The sequence below is a fragment of the Pseudochaenichthys georgianus genome, chromosome 7 (genome assembly GCF_902827115.2).
Source record: "Pseudochaenichthys georgianus chromosome 7, fPseGeo1.2, whole genome shotgun sequence".
In the NCBI taxonomy this organism is placed as follows: domain Eukaryota; kingdom Metazoa; phylum Chordata; class Actinopteri; order Perciformes; family Channichthyidae; genus Pseudochaenichthys; species Pseudochaenichthys georgianus.
Genome location: NC_047509.1, coordinates 22847025 through 22863883, shown reverse-complemented (window position 1 = coordinate 22863883; position 16859 = coordinate 22847025). Strand labels below are relative to the sequence as shown.

At 45.2% G+C, this 16859-nt stretch overlaps 2 protein-coding genes across 5 annotated transcripts in view; one reads left to right on the top strand and one right to left on the bottom strand.

The window, feature by feature from the left end:
* noc2l (NOC2-like nucleolar associated transcriptional repressor) overlaps positions 1 to 11407 on the top strand; it is a 43052-nt gene extending 31645 nt beyond the window's left edge. Inside the window, exons 16-19 of the mRNA XM_034086463.1 lie at positions 7306 to 7419; positions 7644 to 7779; positions 9732 to 9827; positions 11091 to 11407. Of these exons, the coding sequence (XP_033942354.1) occupies positions 7306 to 7419; positions 7644 to 7779; positions 9732 to 9827; positions 11091 to 11209 (465 nt within the window). The 3' untranslated portion in view covers positions 11210 to 11407. The remainder of the gene's footprint in view (positions 1 to 7305; positions 7420 to 7643; positions 7780 to 9731; positions 9828 to 11090) is intronic.
* Positions 11408 to 12302: 895 nt separating this feature from the next.
* The window catches only part of samd11 (sterile alpha motif domain containing 11), a 47452-nt gene continuing 42895 nt past the window's right edge, over positions 12303 to 16859 (bottom strand). For 3 of the 4 annotated variants that reach the window (XM_034087943.2, XM_034087944.2, XM_034087946.2), the window contains exons 10-13: positions 15925 to 16712; positions 14943 to 15076; positions 14170 to 14280; positions 12303 to 13946 (exon numbers count right to left, since the gene is read on the bottom strand). In XM_034087943.2, coding sequence (XP_033943834.1) covers positions 13668 to 13946; positions 14170 to 14280; positions 14943 to 15076; positions 15925 to 16712 — 1312 coding nt within the window. In that variant the 3' untranslated portion in view covers positions 12303 to 13667. The remainder of the gene's footprint in view (positions 13947 to 14169; positions 14281 to 14942; positions 15077 to 15924; positions 16713 to 16859) is intronic. The other variant, XM_034087945.2, reaches the window with a different exon arrangement.

Genomic DNA, 16859 nt, shown 5'->3' with positions numbered 1-16859 from the left:
AGTCCTTAGCAATATGCTGCACCTCTCCCCATGTAGGGATGGGTACCGAGCCCCGGTATTAAACGGGCCCCGGGCAGGATTTAACGTTAAGCTCCAACGTTATCGGACTTTTTGTCGGTACTGGGGACATATAAAAAATATGTCATATGTATTATTGCTACATACACATTATATCGCAGTTTTAGTTTCGCTAACTCCGTTTCTAATATGCAATACGACTACAACATGCGTCTGTGATGTATTTTCGAGCTTTCTAATCCAGATGAGATCTCTCTCCCGTCTGTGTGCGAGGGGGCGGGCAGTTTGTAAAGGTCTCCTGACTGTGTTACAGACTGTCATCCTGGTTAGTGGTTACTCTGCGTTCTGTCTTCAGGACAGAGCGTTGGATTTTTTTGTTAATTGGATGGGACTTGATTGGATTCAATATTAGAGTAATTTTCTCGTTTGTGTGTTTGTTTAAATATATTTGGCCTTTGTTTATGTGATTGAATGATTTACTCAAATAAAAAGTTTGATGAATTATCATCTAATGATTTGTATGATGTTTTATTTATGTTAAAGGTCACTTTGAATGATTTTAACTAATGATAATGTAGAAAAACTAACATTTTAAATTCGGGACGGTCCACATTTATTTCGGGACGGTTCCGGGAGGATGGTGAAAAAAGTTAGTCGAGAGCCCTGCCTAGTTTGAAGGCAAACAAAAAAGGGAAGTAACAGGTCAAATCAAGCAAATCCCCCTCTCAGATTCCACAGCAACCAGAAGAACATAAATACTGGCTGGTGATTTGATTAATCAGCTTTGTGATGGAATAAAAAATGCACAGTGCATTTCCTTAGCTGTGGGTGAGTCCACTGACACCACTGACAATGCTCATTTGCTTAGTTTTTATGATGAGGCAAAGGGGGAGCTTATTGAAGATGTGTTGGGCCTGACGAACCTCAGTGGACACACAAGGGGGCAAGACATTTATAAAGCAATAATGGGAATGCTGAATGAAAGAGGGTGCGGCTGCCTTTATTCATAACTGTGCAGCTCTTACACTGCGACTCTGATGCCCCTTTCACACCAGCGCCTTTTCAGCTCCGGCTCGGAGCTAGAGCCTGAAAAGCGCCGGGTTTTCCTGTTCACACCGGAGCTGCGCCGGCTCTTAGCTCCGGAATCCGCTTCATTTCCAGCTCCAAAAAATTGTCGGTCCAGAGGCAAGAGCTTTGGAGCTAAGAGGTGACGTCGCTTACGTCTCTCTTACGTCGAGGCGTGCAGGAAACTAAACCCACCTCCCATGGGTCGACTGTTATGCCTGCCTACAAGCAGTAGTGCCTATAAACACACTTTATAAAGTCAGGCAACACTAACCAGGCTTCGTGTGATTCTGTTTATTTGTGCCTTACTTTTCCGTTCGCTGTTATCGATCATTGTGGAGAGAAGCAGACGTGTTGTTTTGTATTATTGCAGCTATCGGATGCAAGTAGTCAGTTTAGCTTCGGTTGCTATGCTAACATCACCCGTTTTATACCAGAGAAACTTTCATAACAGCGTTGTGATACCAAACGGCGTCAATTCAGACTGACACACTTTCACTTAGGCTAAGGGGAACTGGGGATATGCATCAGCTGCTTGTGTGAGTCGGACAGTGAATACTTTAGAGCGGCCGCTGCAGTGTGAGCTAACCGGGAGCTAACGGGAGAATAAACTCCCGTGGAAGAGCAGCACTGCAGCGGTCGGTAAATGCTGCAGAAACACATTAATAAACAATGAACCACGGCACTCTGGAGCAAAGTATAAGGCTGGAGAAGTCGTTATTCAATTTATTCTGGCTTTGTGTGATTAAAAGCAACACGATCATCGACCCGACGCAGTTGTTGTTGTTGTTGTTGTGAGCTGCCGTTGGGGGTCAAATCAGCGATGTAAACGGTGACGTCATGACGCAGCAAGGGCAGCTCTGGGGCGCTAGTGGGCGGTGTGTACTAGGGGTCGACCGATTATCGGCCAGGCCGATTATCGGGGCCGATATTCCTCATTTGACCGATTATCGGTATCGGCCTTTTTTTTATAAAATTGCCGATAACACTTTGGCTCTGATGCGGCCGTTTCTCTGTCTGCAGTCACCACTCTCTGTACACGAGCAATGTCCCGCCCACAGCGCTATCTGATAGGCTATTACTGAAGTGTCAATCAACACTGAAGATTTTCCGGGCGGAAGCCAGCCATAGAGGCGGGACCTTCTCAGATTACAGGCATGTGCGATAGAACGCAGACAGAGGCAAGCAGCAGCGCTGAGCGGCAGAGCCATACATGTGTTTCGAAGGTAAATCAGTTGAAAGCCGAAGTTCAATAAACATCCCAATCCCCTATGCTAAAGTTGCAAAAACAGCACGATCTATTGATCCAATTTATCAGCTTCCCAGTTACACAGGGACGCGGGAAGTCAGTCAGAGTTGGGGTGCGTGCGGAGTAACTGTGGTGCGGAGGAGGGGCTGCGAGTGGAGCCTCGCAGTTTTTCAGGTTGATCTGTGAAGCTCATTAGCTAATCGACATGTATTTAGCAAATGTTTAGCAAAATATTAGAAGTGAGGCTACTAGACTAACGTTAGGTCTACTGTAATAGCCTCACTTTTAATAGTTTTCAAAACATTAGCTAGCACTAGTGTTTTGAAGTTGCTAGCAGCTTATTGGGATTTTATGCCAGACAGACAGGCATTGGTTTGATATAATAAATTAAGCATTATTGTTAGTTAAGCATGTCAGCCTGCAGCCCCACTTCTTGTCTCTCTCTAACTCATTGCAGATGGCTGCACTAAAGAAAAGGGCACAGAGAGGAAACCAGTTGTAAGATGTTTAAAAGTTCATTAAACATAATATAGGCTATGCTTAAATGCATTTCAAAGAAGTTGTGTTGAGTTGTGTTGGAGTTTGTGTTATTCTACATTTTGACACTTTTTGACATTTCGATTTTCTGATTTGACTGCAAATGTATATCGGTTCCAAATATCGGTTATCGGTCTCCTTGATTACTAATAATCGGTATCGGTATCGGCCTTGAAAAAGCCATATCGGTCGATCCCTAGTGTGTACAGAGCGGGAGCTGAAAAGGGAAACCGGAGCTGAACCAGAAAAGCTCCCGCTCGGAGCTAGAAACTGAAAAGCGCTGGTGTGAAAGCCGCATGAGGGGTCAAGCACAGACACAATAACAATGAAAACTGCTGCATACAGATTATTTTTGTTTTTGCAACCTCGTGTTAAGAATCTTGTTGCAATTGTTTTAATGACCGTTATAAACGGACCTTTGTCTTATTGAAAAAAAATGTTTTGGACCTTTTTAAGATTTGTATTTGAGTACCCCTGCATTAAAGTGTTATCAAAGCTGGTAAAGGTGCAGCTAGTTTGAATGACCTCCTATGCTGCAGGGTAGCTTGTGAATGTTACTCCAGGTTTAACTAAAGTCTTATTTATTGTTGATTATATTTCATATCATTAATCCAAATGTGCAAAGAAACTAAATATATAAAATAAATGGAGTGGAGTAAAAGTACACGATTGACCTATGAAATGTAGGGGGGTAGATGTACTAAGTCAGTAAAAGTAAGTAAAATAATGAATGCCTTAAAGTAAAATTGTACTTAAAGGAATGGTATGCTCATGACACTCATTTTTTAAAAATTATCATCCGATAAAACAGACCAGTCTCTGCCAGTCTCTCTTTTTTTTTTTTTAATCCGATGACATTATCAGTGATTTTAAACTGATTATATACCGAAATAACATCAACACTGTGGGCGCCGCCATTTCCCGGACGTGACGTAATCCATGCGTTTGGTTTTCGAAGACACGTTGATCTCCATGTTATTTACTGTAGTTTCTCTATTCAAATACTGTATCGCGAAATATTGCCATAATTCGGATAGGAACAATCCACGGAATGCTCGGTTCCATCTGTTGCCAAAAGGTAAGCATAAGAAGTTCATTCGGAGGCAGTGGCTAGCGAAATGTGGCCGGCCCGAACCGAGAGATTTACAGGCTCATGTATGCAGCGAACATTTCACATTTCCGGACGACTACTCTGAGAGTATGATCAAACATAACATGGGATTTAAAGAACAACCATTACTCAATGGAGATGCAGTACCATCGGTCTTTCTGGTGTCATCACCGACCAGGACACCAGTTCGGCCAGTTGAGAAATCGCCCTCTGCAAGTGTGAAGCGACGGAGGAGCAGAAGTAGTGCTCGGAGTAAGAATAAGGTATGTTATAGCGCATTTCCATTGCAGCGGCTAGCCCCGTTTTAACGTCCTTTAGCGTCCAGGCCAGGACAGTTTTTGGTGGCCTTTCCATATAGCGTAGTACCGGCTAGTGTGTATTTTACCCCAGTTTTTTCCGGCCCCATAAAATCGTGATTCTATGGCCAGGGACAACGAAGCTGAGTATGCTAAGCTAGAGAGGGAATCGCTAGCAAGGGTGGTACTACATGCATACATATAGTATCTTATATCATCTTCCCATTATACACACATGCATTTCCAAACATTTGGACTACCTATGTTGCAAATGTATTATCTTTTCAATTTACACACGGCATCTATTGCACGTCTGTCCGTCCTGGGAGAGGGATCCCTCCTCTGTTGCTCTCCCTGAGGTTTCTCCCATGTTCCCTTTAAACTGTGGGTTTTCTTCGGAAGTTTTTCCTTGTACGATGTGAGGGTCTAAGGACAGAGGGTGTCGTATTGTCATACTGATATGTATGGCTGAATTCCCCCATCCAATCTCTTCACATTGGTCAAAACTTGTTCCTCTGCTGACGAGTCCGAACTGAAATACTCCACCATATTTCCGTGTGTTGACAAAGTGAACGCATGGATGACGTCACGACCATCACGTGACTACTGAAAATGGCAAACATGGCGGCGGCCAGACGGAATATACAGGTCTTGATAAAAAAGAGCTATAAAATCATTATTTACCGGGGAATATCGCTGATTTCTTCAGGGTATGGTTTAAACATAACGTTTCACTAAATACTGAAGTTTTGATTAATTATCTAATGAGTGGACCATTCCTTTAAAGGTGGGGTAGGTAAGTTTCAGAAACCGGCTCGAGATATACTTTTTGTTATATTCCATGGAATGCTCTTAACATCCCGATAGCAATGAATATCTTAAATGCTTTGACAAAAAATCCATAAAAAAATGTAATCTGTAGAAGCCGTAATACTGTAAAAAGTACAACCAATCCGTTTAGCCGGGCCTACCTGCCTGTCTGCCTTCCATCGGGGCACAAACTTATCTCGTGCCCTCATTGGTCATGTGCGCGTTCGTGTGCGTTCGAGGAGGGGCTCTATAAGGAAGTGGCAGATTTTCTCCGGTTGTGTATTTTCAAATTCTAGCGATCTCGAGGCGGTTTCTCAAACTTACCTACCCTACCTTTAAGTATAGTACTAGAGTAAATGTACTTGGTTACTTTACAACAGTGCCTATAAATCCTCACTAATGATAATAAATCCGACCTAACGAGGAAGTGACTGCTGACTTTGCCAGCTTTTTGGGAAATGTTGTCTGCTGCTGTGGTGGGAGGATTGATGTTTGGGGAGGCTGTGGCTCAGTGGGTGGTGTGCTGGACTTTGAATTAGGGGGTAGCAAGTTCGAGTCCCACTGCAGTCAGCATGTCGTTGTGTCCCTGGACGAGACACTTCACCCCAAATTGCTCCTGTGGGGATTGTCCACAGTACTGTGTATGTAAGTGACCTGTATTGCAGCAGGTCACCCTTGAAAAAGAGATCAATGATCTCAATGGGATTCACCTGCATAAATAAAGGTTTGAAATTAAATGTAAGTCGCTTTGGATAAAAGCATCTAACAAATGGCATGTAATGTAATGTTTAAGATAATCAACGACAGTCAACAATTAACCAGCTCAATCTTCTTGACATGCTTAATCAAGTTTGTCTACATATAACACTTGTTTTAAGGAAATACTATGTGTAATTTTTTGTTCCATGATTTAGATTGGCGTTACCTGCTTCACTTTCCTGCTGCACTCAGCTCGACATTTACTCTTAGTTATGTGAAAGATGGAGCAGTGTGTTTCAGATGCACCCAAAGGATAACTTTCACTGTAAACTTCTGTTTTGGGCTATTGTCCTGTTGATCAAGAGGCTGCAGTCCTAGCTGACGACCCTTCAGTTACGGCGGCTAATGGAGGCCACTTCCCTGAATAAACTCTGAGCCCGGTTAAGAATGACCCAGTGGTTATTGGAAGCTCTTATGGGCTTTTGAACCAGAGGCGCCTCTGCCTTAATGAGCAGCCATTAGTGCGTTTTCTGTGTTGACCTACTCTCTCTACGCTACCTGTCCACACAAACACGCTTTTATGTGGCTTCGCTGCTGCTGAGAGCCTTGACATGACTTGACATGTAACTGCTGATTCATATTTAAGAGCGTTTAAGGATTAAATTAAAGAGGATGGTCTTTGTGTAATTTACCTGATGAGAAAATGTGTGTGTGTAGACACATGGGAGTGTGTGTGTGCATGTGTTAACTAAGTACAACAGACAGCACGGCACCGCGCCAGCTCCTGTCTCCCCGGCGCTCTGCTCAGTGGAGGCTGTCGCCATGGCATCCAAAGGTGTCACTGCGGGCGGATGAGAGGGGACAGCCTCGCTGCTGCTGGGAAAAGGCCACGGCCCCCCTCCAGCCACCAGCCCCCCTCTGACATGTCACCCAAACTGAGAGCTAGCCTAATTAACGATGCCCTGTCTCGTCCAGGTCGCACTCTGACGTCTCGTCTTTCTCCGCTGCCTGTATGTGATGCTTTGTTTTGTTGGTCTGAGTCTGGGCTGAATTCAGAAGTAGCGTTTTTCTAGTTTTATTTTCTTATCCTGACTATACATTTCATTTTTGCGTGCACACGTCACCCATCTTAATAGCCACATGGCAAATTGTTGTAAATGTGTTAAGCTAGCGGGGGCTGTAGGCCGCAGTCTGTTTGCTCTATTGGATTTGTTGGTCGGGTAATGTGATTGAGCCTAATCAATATCGTCCACACAGACCTTTAGGGCCTGGAGAAGATCTGCTTTCAGGCACCTTCAATCCGTCTTTTCCACATCTTCTGACTCTGTCTGCTCTGTCCATTTCTTTCTCCCAGTCAATTGATTTAGGTGGAAAGCCACATGAAGTCGGATCCCTTTCAGAAACTGCAATGGCACACACAAAAATAACTCGCACCGTGGATATTAATTTGGTTTAATAAACGCGCCCACACCTGTATACACATTCTTCCACACAATTGTAATAATCATGTCCTCTGTCAGACGGCTTGGGAGAAGCAGATGAAGGAGGAGGGGACTCCCCTCACCAAGTACTACACCCAGTGGAAGAAGCTGAGGGTGAAGGAGATCCAGCTGGAGATCTCCGGCAAAGACAGGGTAACTTTCCAACCAAAATGTGCTTATCCCACTCAGTCATCATGAATCACTTCTGTCTTTTTTTATTATGAAACTCACCCGTTACCCACAAGAGAGATCTGTTACATAAATCATGAAACAGTCATGCATTGTTGTGGAACATTTGACTGGCAGAAGAATTATTAATGGTCAACACAATGAAATCAGTATTGTGTGTTTACCCTGCTGTTTTGTGTTGTTTAAAGATGGAGGATCTGGAGCTTCCAGAGATCAAACGCAAAAAGACTGAAGACAAGAAGGTGGAGGACAAGAAGGAGTTCTCGGATTTGTTCCATTCCGACAGCGATGCAGAGGAGGATGACGGAAAACTCAAAATCAGAGGCAAGCTGATTCTCACATACACTAACTCATTGAAACATGAAACATGAAACAAAACTGTGTTTTGTCACAGCCTGGCGTTCTGCACAAAAAAAAAAAGCAAAGTTGAAGAGGTGATGACAGTTCAATCTGATTTCTAGGCTGTTATCTTCGTTTCTGGCCACTATATTAAAGATTTGGCTACATGAAGCCGATCACCTGCAGAGCAGTTACCACCAGGCTCTGAGTGTTTGAAACATCCACAGAGACAGTTTCTGAGGAGCTGGAAATTCAATTTCAAATTAAACTCACGAGAAAATCTCTGCTTATCAGATAGTATTTCTCGCTCTGCATGAGCCTGATCTTTCGTTAGCGTGTCTCGTCCTCTAGGGGTCGTCCACAGGTCACAGGCAGCTGCAACCTCGCTTTTACAGCTTTACACTCGGACACGCTTCCAGCTGAATAAAGCCCTCCGCAAGGTCAAAGAGGAAAGGAGTAGGAGGAAGGGGGGGGGGGATTTTTACATCTGGACTTCATTGTAGGGAGAGTCCCAACAAACGGATGGGCAGCTGCCGGCAAACGACGGGCCTCCGCCTCTCACTCTGTCCACCCCTCCCTCCCTCCCTTTCGTTCGTCTTTCCTCCTCCCCTCCTCACACTCACACGAGCTGAAGCCCCCCGACAGGAAGTACAGGCTTGGATCCCAGCGGGGGTTTCTAATTCAAACCAGCCCAGTGGAACAGCCAGAGGTGGCCGCTCCCCTTTCTCTCTCTCTTCCTCTTTCATTCTAGCTCTCTCGCTCCCTCTTTCTGGCTCTGTGGGCTTCGACCAGCTGCCCCCGCATGTCCTCGCAACACATGCGCACACAAAGACACGCACATCTCGTTGATAAACGCACACCCACCACCTTGTCGTCTAGTCCCAAATAGCCAAAAGCTTTTGAGCCGCTCACCAAAGCTCTTTGTGGTCTCACACACACCCGGAAAGAGGGGAAGTTTGAGAGGAGGGGGCTGATGATTTAGATTGATCTCTGTGTGTGTGTGTGTGTGTGTGTGTGTGTGTGTGTGTGTGTGTGTGTGTGTGTGTGTGTGTGTGTGTGTGTGTGTGTGTGTGTGTGTGTGTGTGTGTGTGTGTGTGTGTGTGTGTGTGTGTGTGTGTGTGTGTGTGTGTGTGTGTGTGTGTGTGTGTGTGTGTGGCTAATACATCTTCCAGGTCATTTGGGGGCAACCTCCAAGGTACTACTGAACTCTGCGAGCACAACAAAAGGTGTGAGAGTATTGTTGTAAACTTAAATTAGACAGGAAGGGGAGTACCTGATGCTTTTAGATGTTGTTTATCTGTGTTTGTTTAAGTGTGTGTGGTTGTGTATGCGTGAACATGTGTGTGTGTTTGATGTGTGTGCTGCAGTGTAACAGACAGGAAGTAGCTCTGTTTTGCTTCCCTCTCCTCCACGCCCCCAGCCTCTCATCACACCTCAACTTCAAAGCCTGTGGACCCCAGTTGTCCCTTTGGCTAGACAACACACACACACACACACACACACACACACACACACACACACACACACACACACACACACACATATATACTGCACTCTGTGTATACCACAACACAAATTCATCCAAACTTACAAACTTCTCTCTCTGGCGCGCACGCACACACACACATCATCATCATCCTCGTAGCCGTGGAACTTGCCTGCCATCTCCATTTGCTATATTTAGGCCTTGAGCACAAGATGTCTGAAATTGCCGGCAGTAAACTGTCATGGGTGTTTGTGCAGCGCCGTCTGTAATCGACTCTCAGTTCCATCTCAGGAGGAAATAGACACTTCCAGCTGCCTCTGAAGCCTGGCCCACATATAGGTGTCTCCGAAGTCCTCAGACGTCAGCGATGAACCAACGCTAATTTAGGAATGTCTGAAGAAAGCAACGGCAGACACAATTAAATGTAATGTTTTTCACTGTCTTTCTGCAGGGAAAAAAGACCGCCGTGGGTCAGATGATGATGATGATGATGATGATCTTCAAGGTCTCTATGACATGAGCGATGACGATGAGGGCGGAGACTCAGGTTGGTACAGTATTAATCATGGTCGCACACATTTGTAGTTGACAAACTTTTGAAAGGGGTTTTTGGCTGTGTATTTCTTCACTCAGTATTCAGAAGAGACTGTTTTGATGTACACCATCAGAGCATGTATATAAAGTCATTACTAAACAGACTGGCAGATTATATAAGGGAAACCAAGTACAATACGTTTTGTAACCGCCCACTGTTCAGCATTTATGGAGCATTATAATCATTTGATGATTGTTAATTTATGGTTAGCCGATCAGGGCTCCTACAGCTAAAATAAACTACGGACGACATCTGAGGACATGAATAGAGTAATACAGTTTCAACTGAATCATATTGTTGTGATTAGATTTTCTGATGCACATATTCATTCTTATTAATGAATGCCTTAAAGTAAAAAGTCAAGTATAGTATGTCATGTAAAAAAAGTTATGGTTTAGTAGGGTGAACAAAAGTCATGGTCAGAGTAGGTGCAGAAATTCATACATTAGTATTTCTAAAGATGTCATTAATTTGTTTGTCGTCAAAAAGTCATTGTAGAATAAATAATAAATCCCTATAGTTATACATTAATATATTGAAAGAAAGTCATACTATAGTATATCCAAAAAGTCATAGTATTGTATTTTGAAAAAAATCATGCATTAGTATGTCAACAAAAGTGAAATATTTGTATGTTAAAATAGTTTGTCAATAATACATTATGTTATAAAAAGGTTGTATGTCAAGTAAAAATCCATAACCCTTTCATTAAAACAAATGTTGGTTTAATAAATACCTATTATTTTTCCTGAAACATAGTATAGCATTCATCACAAATATGGGAAATTATTTACAAAGTCACTGTACTGTTGTTAAAAAAAATATATACTAGAGTAGGTCATCCATCCAACTTTACATTAACTAACATTGATGAAAACTCAGCAATTTCTTAACATATTACTTATGTTAATGGGTAATTGTACCCAAAGTTTCATCAGATATATAACATCAGATATTTTCCAAATGGTTATAAGCACCTGCTGGTACCCCGGCAGATAATAAATAAATGGTAATTAATTTGTCAGATAAAACTCCTCCTCCCCTATAGGTTGTCTGGTACAACAACAAATGATAAATGGCAACACAGTGAAAGGTTGTATGTACATTATCTCTTAAAAGTAATGAATGCACAGGTGATCAAAAATGTTCCTCTTGATACCTGCCAGTCTCACATCCCCGTGTCTGAAGTTAAAGTGCTTGCTGTTTGTCTTCCAGATGACGATGAGGAGTTGGCCACCACGGCCCCCGAGCCCCTGACCGCCGCCGCTCTGATAAAGCTGGCCGAGGGAGATGAGGATGTGGTGGAGGACCTGCAGCTCTCTGACGATGACTGAGATGCATGGACGCACACACTCGTCATCTACATTATCAACCTTATATACTCAGAAAGATATTGGACACTTTTTGCTATTTTCCTTGCTTTTATATGTTCTATTACTTCACCTGTACAGTAGAAACATGTTCATGATGTAATCTTATCAAGCATTGAAATTCTGAAAACAAAATTAAAGAACCCTGATTTCATTTGTCAATGATTATTAATAATTTTTTTCGAACAATTAATTGAAGCATGTAGATGCACAAGTGCACACCTGTACGCAGCCTCAGGCTCTGGGAGGCCAGGCCAGGGGGGGTTCAGAGAGGTGGTGTTGAGCCCTGAGGCAGCAGCGCTGTGCCAGGCTGGCAGGGTGGCGTCTGATGGTGTGCCAAGACTCTCTACCCAGGTGGTGGAGCAGCAACACAGGCTGGTCTGTTTCTGTGCCAAATCCTCTCCCGCCCCCCACCCAGACCACTGTCTTCTGTCTCTGTGTTCACATGCTCAGACACGGCGTCACCACTCCATCTTCCTTTCTCTACTTCACTAAATTAAGGTGATACTGGTCTTTGTTTGGTGAACAATTATTGCATGCATTCACTGGTGGCCCAATAAAGGGCAGAGCAGTTGTTTTGTTTGGGCAAACCTCAGTGGAGATTTGAGAATATTTTTTTTTGTCATCACTTTGCCTCTGTAGTTTTCAGTGAATACAGAACCTTGTGGTGCAGGGGCCCAGCCTAAAGCGAGGGGAAGTCCTGTGTGTGTGTGTGTGTGTGTGTGTGTGTGTGTGTGTGTGTGTGTGTGTGTGTGTGTGTGTGTGTGTGTGTGTGTGTGTGTGTGTGTGTGTGTGTGTGTGTGTGTGTGTGTGTGTGTGTGTGTGTGTGTGTGTGTGTGTGTGTGTGTGTGGTCAGGTTTATCCCCACAGGCAAGGGAGGCCTTGGCCTGCGGCTGAACCTCACACTCTGACAGCTGGTGTTGACCTGAACTGTGCCCCCCATTCACACACACACACACACACATCAGGAGACCACATACTCCCTCCAGCACATTTTTACAGAAGAACCACAAACACCTGAGGAGCAAAAGGCGTACACAAACACGAGAGAAAGGAGAATTGCTGTAGGATTTATTTCACCTGTGTGGTGAATAGAAAAATAGAATGAAGACAAAACTTTTGAAGGGAAATCTAGAGACCTTTTTTTTTTTTAATTCATTGCTTGCGTAGAAAGAAAAAAAACAAATTCAAAACATTTGCGTTAAGAGCTTTGTGCCTTTGTCTTCCCTGCAACCAAGAGAAAACAAAGTAAAAGTGTCTTTGGGATCCATCTTAAGGGCTAATTATAATACATATTATAATCTGCTTTATCTACTACATCAAAAGTCCTATAAATATTTTTTTCCCTCATTTATATGCTGAAGTAGCATTTGAGATTGGAACATATTTGAATATTACACTTTTAGAAATGGCAAAACAAGAGTATGAACAAAAGTACCAAAGTTCAGCAAGTCACATTTTTCTTTAGTAAAGAAAACCTTTTTCGTGCAACTACATTTAACAAAAAGTAAAAGTACCACGTATGTAACCTTCAGGATATTTTCATCTTTAAGCATGATTCTGTACAATTTTGCATGTGTATCCTACCTCCCACAGTAGTCAACACGAGCATTCAATGGCGCAAGTCGCCATTGAGGCTTCTCCATTTCACCAAAATGTTTAAGCCTTTGTTGGTCAGTAAATGACAGCTGTGTCACCTCGAACACAGGCCATGGCGTGAGGCGCTGGCCTAGCACTTCCCTGTTGGACCAGTCTTTCTCTGAGACCATTAATGCAGAAAGAAGCAGACACGTTGTGAAACATGGTTTCAATTCCACACATCCGGTCATCTTTGGTATCGGGACAGTGGAATGCATAGTTGCAGTGATAAGAGGGAGCTGGTCGAGTGCTGCTCAGCATATGCTTTAACTCCAGCCTCTGCTCCACGCTGCTGTCTGGCCTCAGGAAACAGGCGAAGGGAAGGAGGGAGAGGAAAAAAGGGGAACAGCGTCTCTTTTTAAGTCCTGGGTTCTACAGGGCTAGTGGTGAGAAAGACAAGAGCTTCCTCCAGCCCAGGAAGGAAGAGTTTCCTCCAGCGTCTGACTGTCTGACTTGCAAGAATGTCGCATTTGCGGCAGAGCTTCGCTCCTTTTTTTTGGCAGGCTGTCTGTGACCAGCTGTCTCCCTTTCCTCTGTTCCTCTGTCGCTTCACGTGTCTCCCTTCCAACCCAGTTTGTTTGGATTCTGCTCGGCTACAGCCACCGCAGAGGAGCTCAGAGGCTGATTGGTTTGTCGGATACGCTTCAAATGTCTGTTATTCCAGTCCAATATTGCCCCCTCAAGTTCAGCATAAAGGTCCCAAGGTGGGGAGGTCTGGCAGAGATCTCTCTGGGTCAGGTGAGTGTGAGGCAGGTCTCCCCTCCCCTCCCCTGCCTGTCCTCTCCTACGAAGGAGTTTTGGCCTCGTATCTCCCCATGAACACGGAGCCATTTTCCTGCTTGGGTGAAGAGCACCCTGGGGTGGGGCCACGATATGGAGAAGAGCTGCTGCTGGTGGAGGTGGGTCTGCAGGGCAGGGACAAAGAGAGAGGTAGGGGCGTGTCAGATGGCGTTGTAATAGGGTCCCGATCACGTTCAGGGGGGCGCAGTGCAGCAGAAGGCGGAAATGGGAAAGCCAGCGGGAATCCAGTCATGTAGAAAAGCCTGCCAACACGCCGCGCCACCTGAGGAGAGGAGAGACTGTCAGTGCTGCCTGTTGGGTATTATGGGATGGACTAATGCTGTTTACTTTATTTTAAACGGAGAGAGAGAGAGAGGCAGCAGCCTTTGGGGGCGGGCTGGTTTACAGGAATCAGCTATGCTATCAGTTAGTCTTAGGCCTATACACAGAAACACACATTCAAACACACACACAAGTTCACACACGCAGGCCTGTGGTGTGTGTACCTGTGAGCGGATCTTGAGCGCCGGCCCCAGCTTTAGTCCCATGGTGGTGAGCAGGTGCTCCTCCGTGAGTAACGGTAATGTCTCTCCATCAATGGCCTGCTCCCGAAACACCTGGCGGAGAGACAGCCGCTTCAGCCACAGCCCGACAGAAACACACTCGACACACAGCCTACACATTCATCCACACAACCTACTGCACAGTGACTGCGCTCCTAACGTTATATACCCAGTGTGAGAGGGATATATATATAGCTAAAGATGATCATTCAACATTATTTTTAATTAAGGGGAAGGGTCTAACCGTGTCCTATCAGAGCAGTTCAGCTACTAATAACAATCATAAATGTATCTTCATGCGAGTAGTTACAAAAAAAAATATTGTAATGGAAATATCCTTTTGAAACAATATATAGCCTTACACACACAGGCTGCAATTTCAAACAGGACCATGTACATACACACACACACACACACACACACACACACACACACACACACACACACACACACACACTCACAATACACTTTAAACACTGTGCTGTGCAGGTGTAGTGCTTCTACCTGAACAAAATGAGATGCTACACAGTAGTGTTGCAGTATATATTATATTTAGGTCAGTGTTCAGTAGTCAGCCTGCCCCTGGCCCCCCTCTTTCTCTCTCTCTCTCTCTCTCTCTCTCTCTCTCTCTCTCTCTCTCTCTCTCTCCCTCTCTCTCTCTCTCTCTCTCTCTCTCTCTCTCTCTCTCTCTCTCTCTCTCTCTCCTCTGTCCTCACCTGTGTGTATTCAGCACACCCAGCCAGGCTGCTTATGAAGCCGCACACGTCCTCCACACTCCACTTGCTGATGTCCTCCACAGGGTTCGCTGTGGCCGAGTCCTCTCCATCCATGAAAAGACCTCCCACAGAGCCTGAGGGAGCAGCAGTGTGAAAATGATGTGTCAATAAAAACACAACGTACATAGTTCAATCTGCGTTGAAGAAAAATGTCCACTCTTTTTAAGTGTCCCCAGACTTGCAATTATCAGGTTACTTATTACATCACAAAAAGATGTACAGCAAGATCCTCAGTCTAAATAGCAACAACTTGTTTCTTCTGATATGAGAGTCAGTTAGAATTGGGTCAGTATTACATTATTTTTTATTATTTGTATTCTGTGGATAGCTGGCATGTTTGGTTTGCAATTGAAAGTATAAATTGTAATAAAATGCCTGTAAGAATCTTTCACTGCCCAACCTGATTTAATTGACAAGTGTTAGGTTATTGTAATCCAACACACATATTCAATGTAAACTGATTAAATAAACAACTGAAAATGCAAAGGTGGAACCAGTGAAAGTGTGTTCAAAAGAATTATTCAGCTTTATTTAATTAATATCAAATAGCTGCTCCTGGTAGGATAAAGTTAGTTAGTCTTCTTGTGTATGAACAACCAACCCCAACGCCCCCCCCTTCCCGCCCACGTGGCTGTGCTGCTGCTGTGCATGAGGGTCACACTGGGGTCAGAGGCAGGGCCCCTAACAGGGAGAGGTCTCCACACTGGAGACACGCACACAAAGAGTGACACTAATGGGTTTCACGTGTGTGTGTGTGTGTGTGTGTGTGTGTGTGTGTGTGTGTGTGTGTGTGTGTGTGTGTGTGTGTGTGTGTGTGTGTGTGTGTGTGTGTGTGTGTGTGTGTGTGTGTGTGTGTGTGTGTGTGTGTGTGTGTGGTGTGTGTGTGTGTGTGTGTGTGTGTGCGCGTGCGTGCGTGTGTTACCCGTGTGGAAGTAGGGGTTGGTGTAGGGGAATCCGAAGGGCAGAGACTGGGCGTGCAGAGCAGGCAGGGGGGGCATGAAGCCTGGCGGCAGGTGGTACTTGACGTCAGCCTTGCCCAGTCCGGGGGTGAAGAGGTGCCTGCTGGGAGACTCTGTACCTGCTGAACTGCACGGGGGGCTCAGCCTGCTGGAGCTCTCTGCAGGGTCTTTGGCACTCACTCCCTTGCTGCCTCTCTCTCTCCCCCCCTCTGTCTCCCTGTCTCTGGGTTTACTGCTGGACCTGGCCCCGGCGCTGTCCTCCCTCTCCTCACACATCTCTGTTTCACTGTCTGAGTCCTTCATCTCCTCATCCTGCCCCTCCCTGTCTCCCTCCCTCCCTCTGTCCTCTCTTCCTCCTGCGTGATCCCCAGCATGGAGCGGCGTCTGGGGGGCCCTGCGGGGGGGCTTCCTGGATTCAGCTTCTGGCCCAGCAGTGGATCTCTGTGCGAGGGAGTCTTTGGGTGTGGACGGGGGCCCTGGCTGTTGATGCTGGTGGTGGTGGTTGAGGGTGAGTAGGGGGGTGGAGGCCCCATGGCGAAGCACCAACATTGCATTTGATCGTCGGGCCAGCTCCTCGCGGAGCGGATGACCTTCTGGGATGTCGTGGAGGCTCCGCAGGGCTGGATGGTCGGGGGGGAGGCCGGGGGGTAGAACTCCTAAATGGTCGGAGCCCAGCAGACGATGCTGCTGCTGCCGATGGTGCAGACTCTCCAACTCTTTCTGTCTCAGCAGCTCCGCCGACATCTCAAGTCTGAGGACGTCAAACACGGGGAATTAAACTCAGGGCCGAAGGTTTTAAATATTCACAGTATTTCACATTCACAACACTGCTTGTGGGTGTATCTTCAAAACATATGACTGTGTCCACAAGTATATCTTCTCTGGCTGCCATGATTAC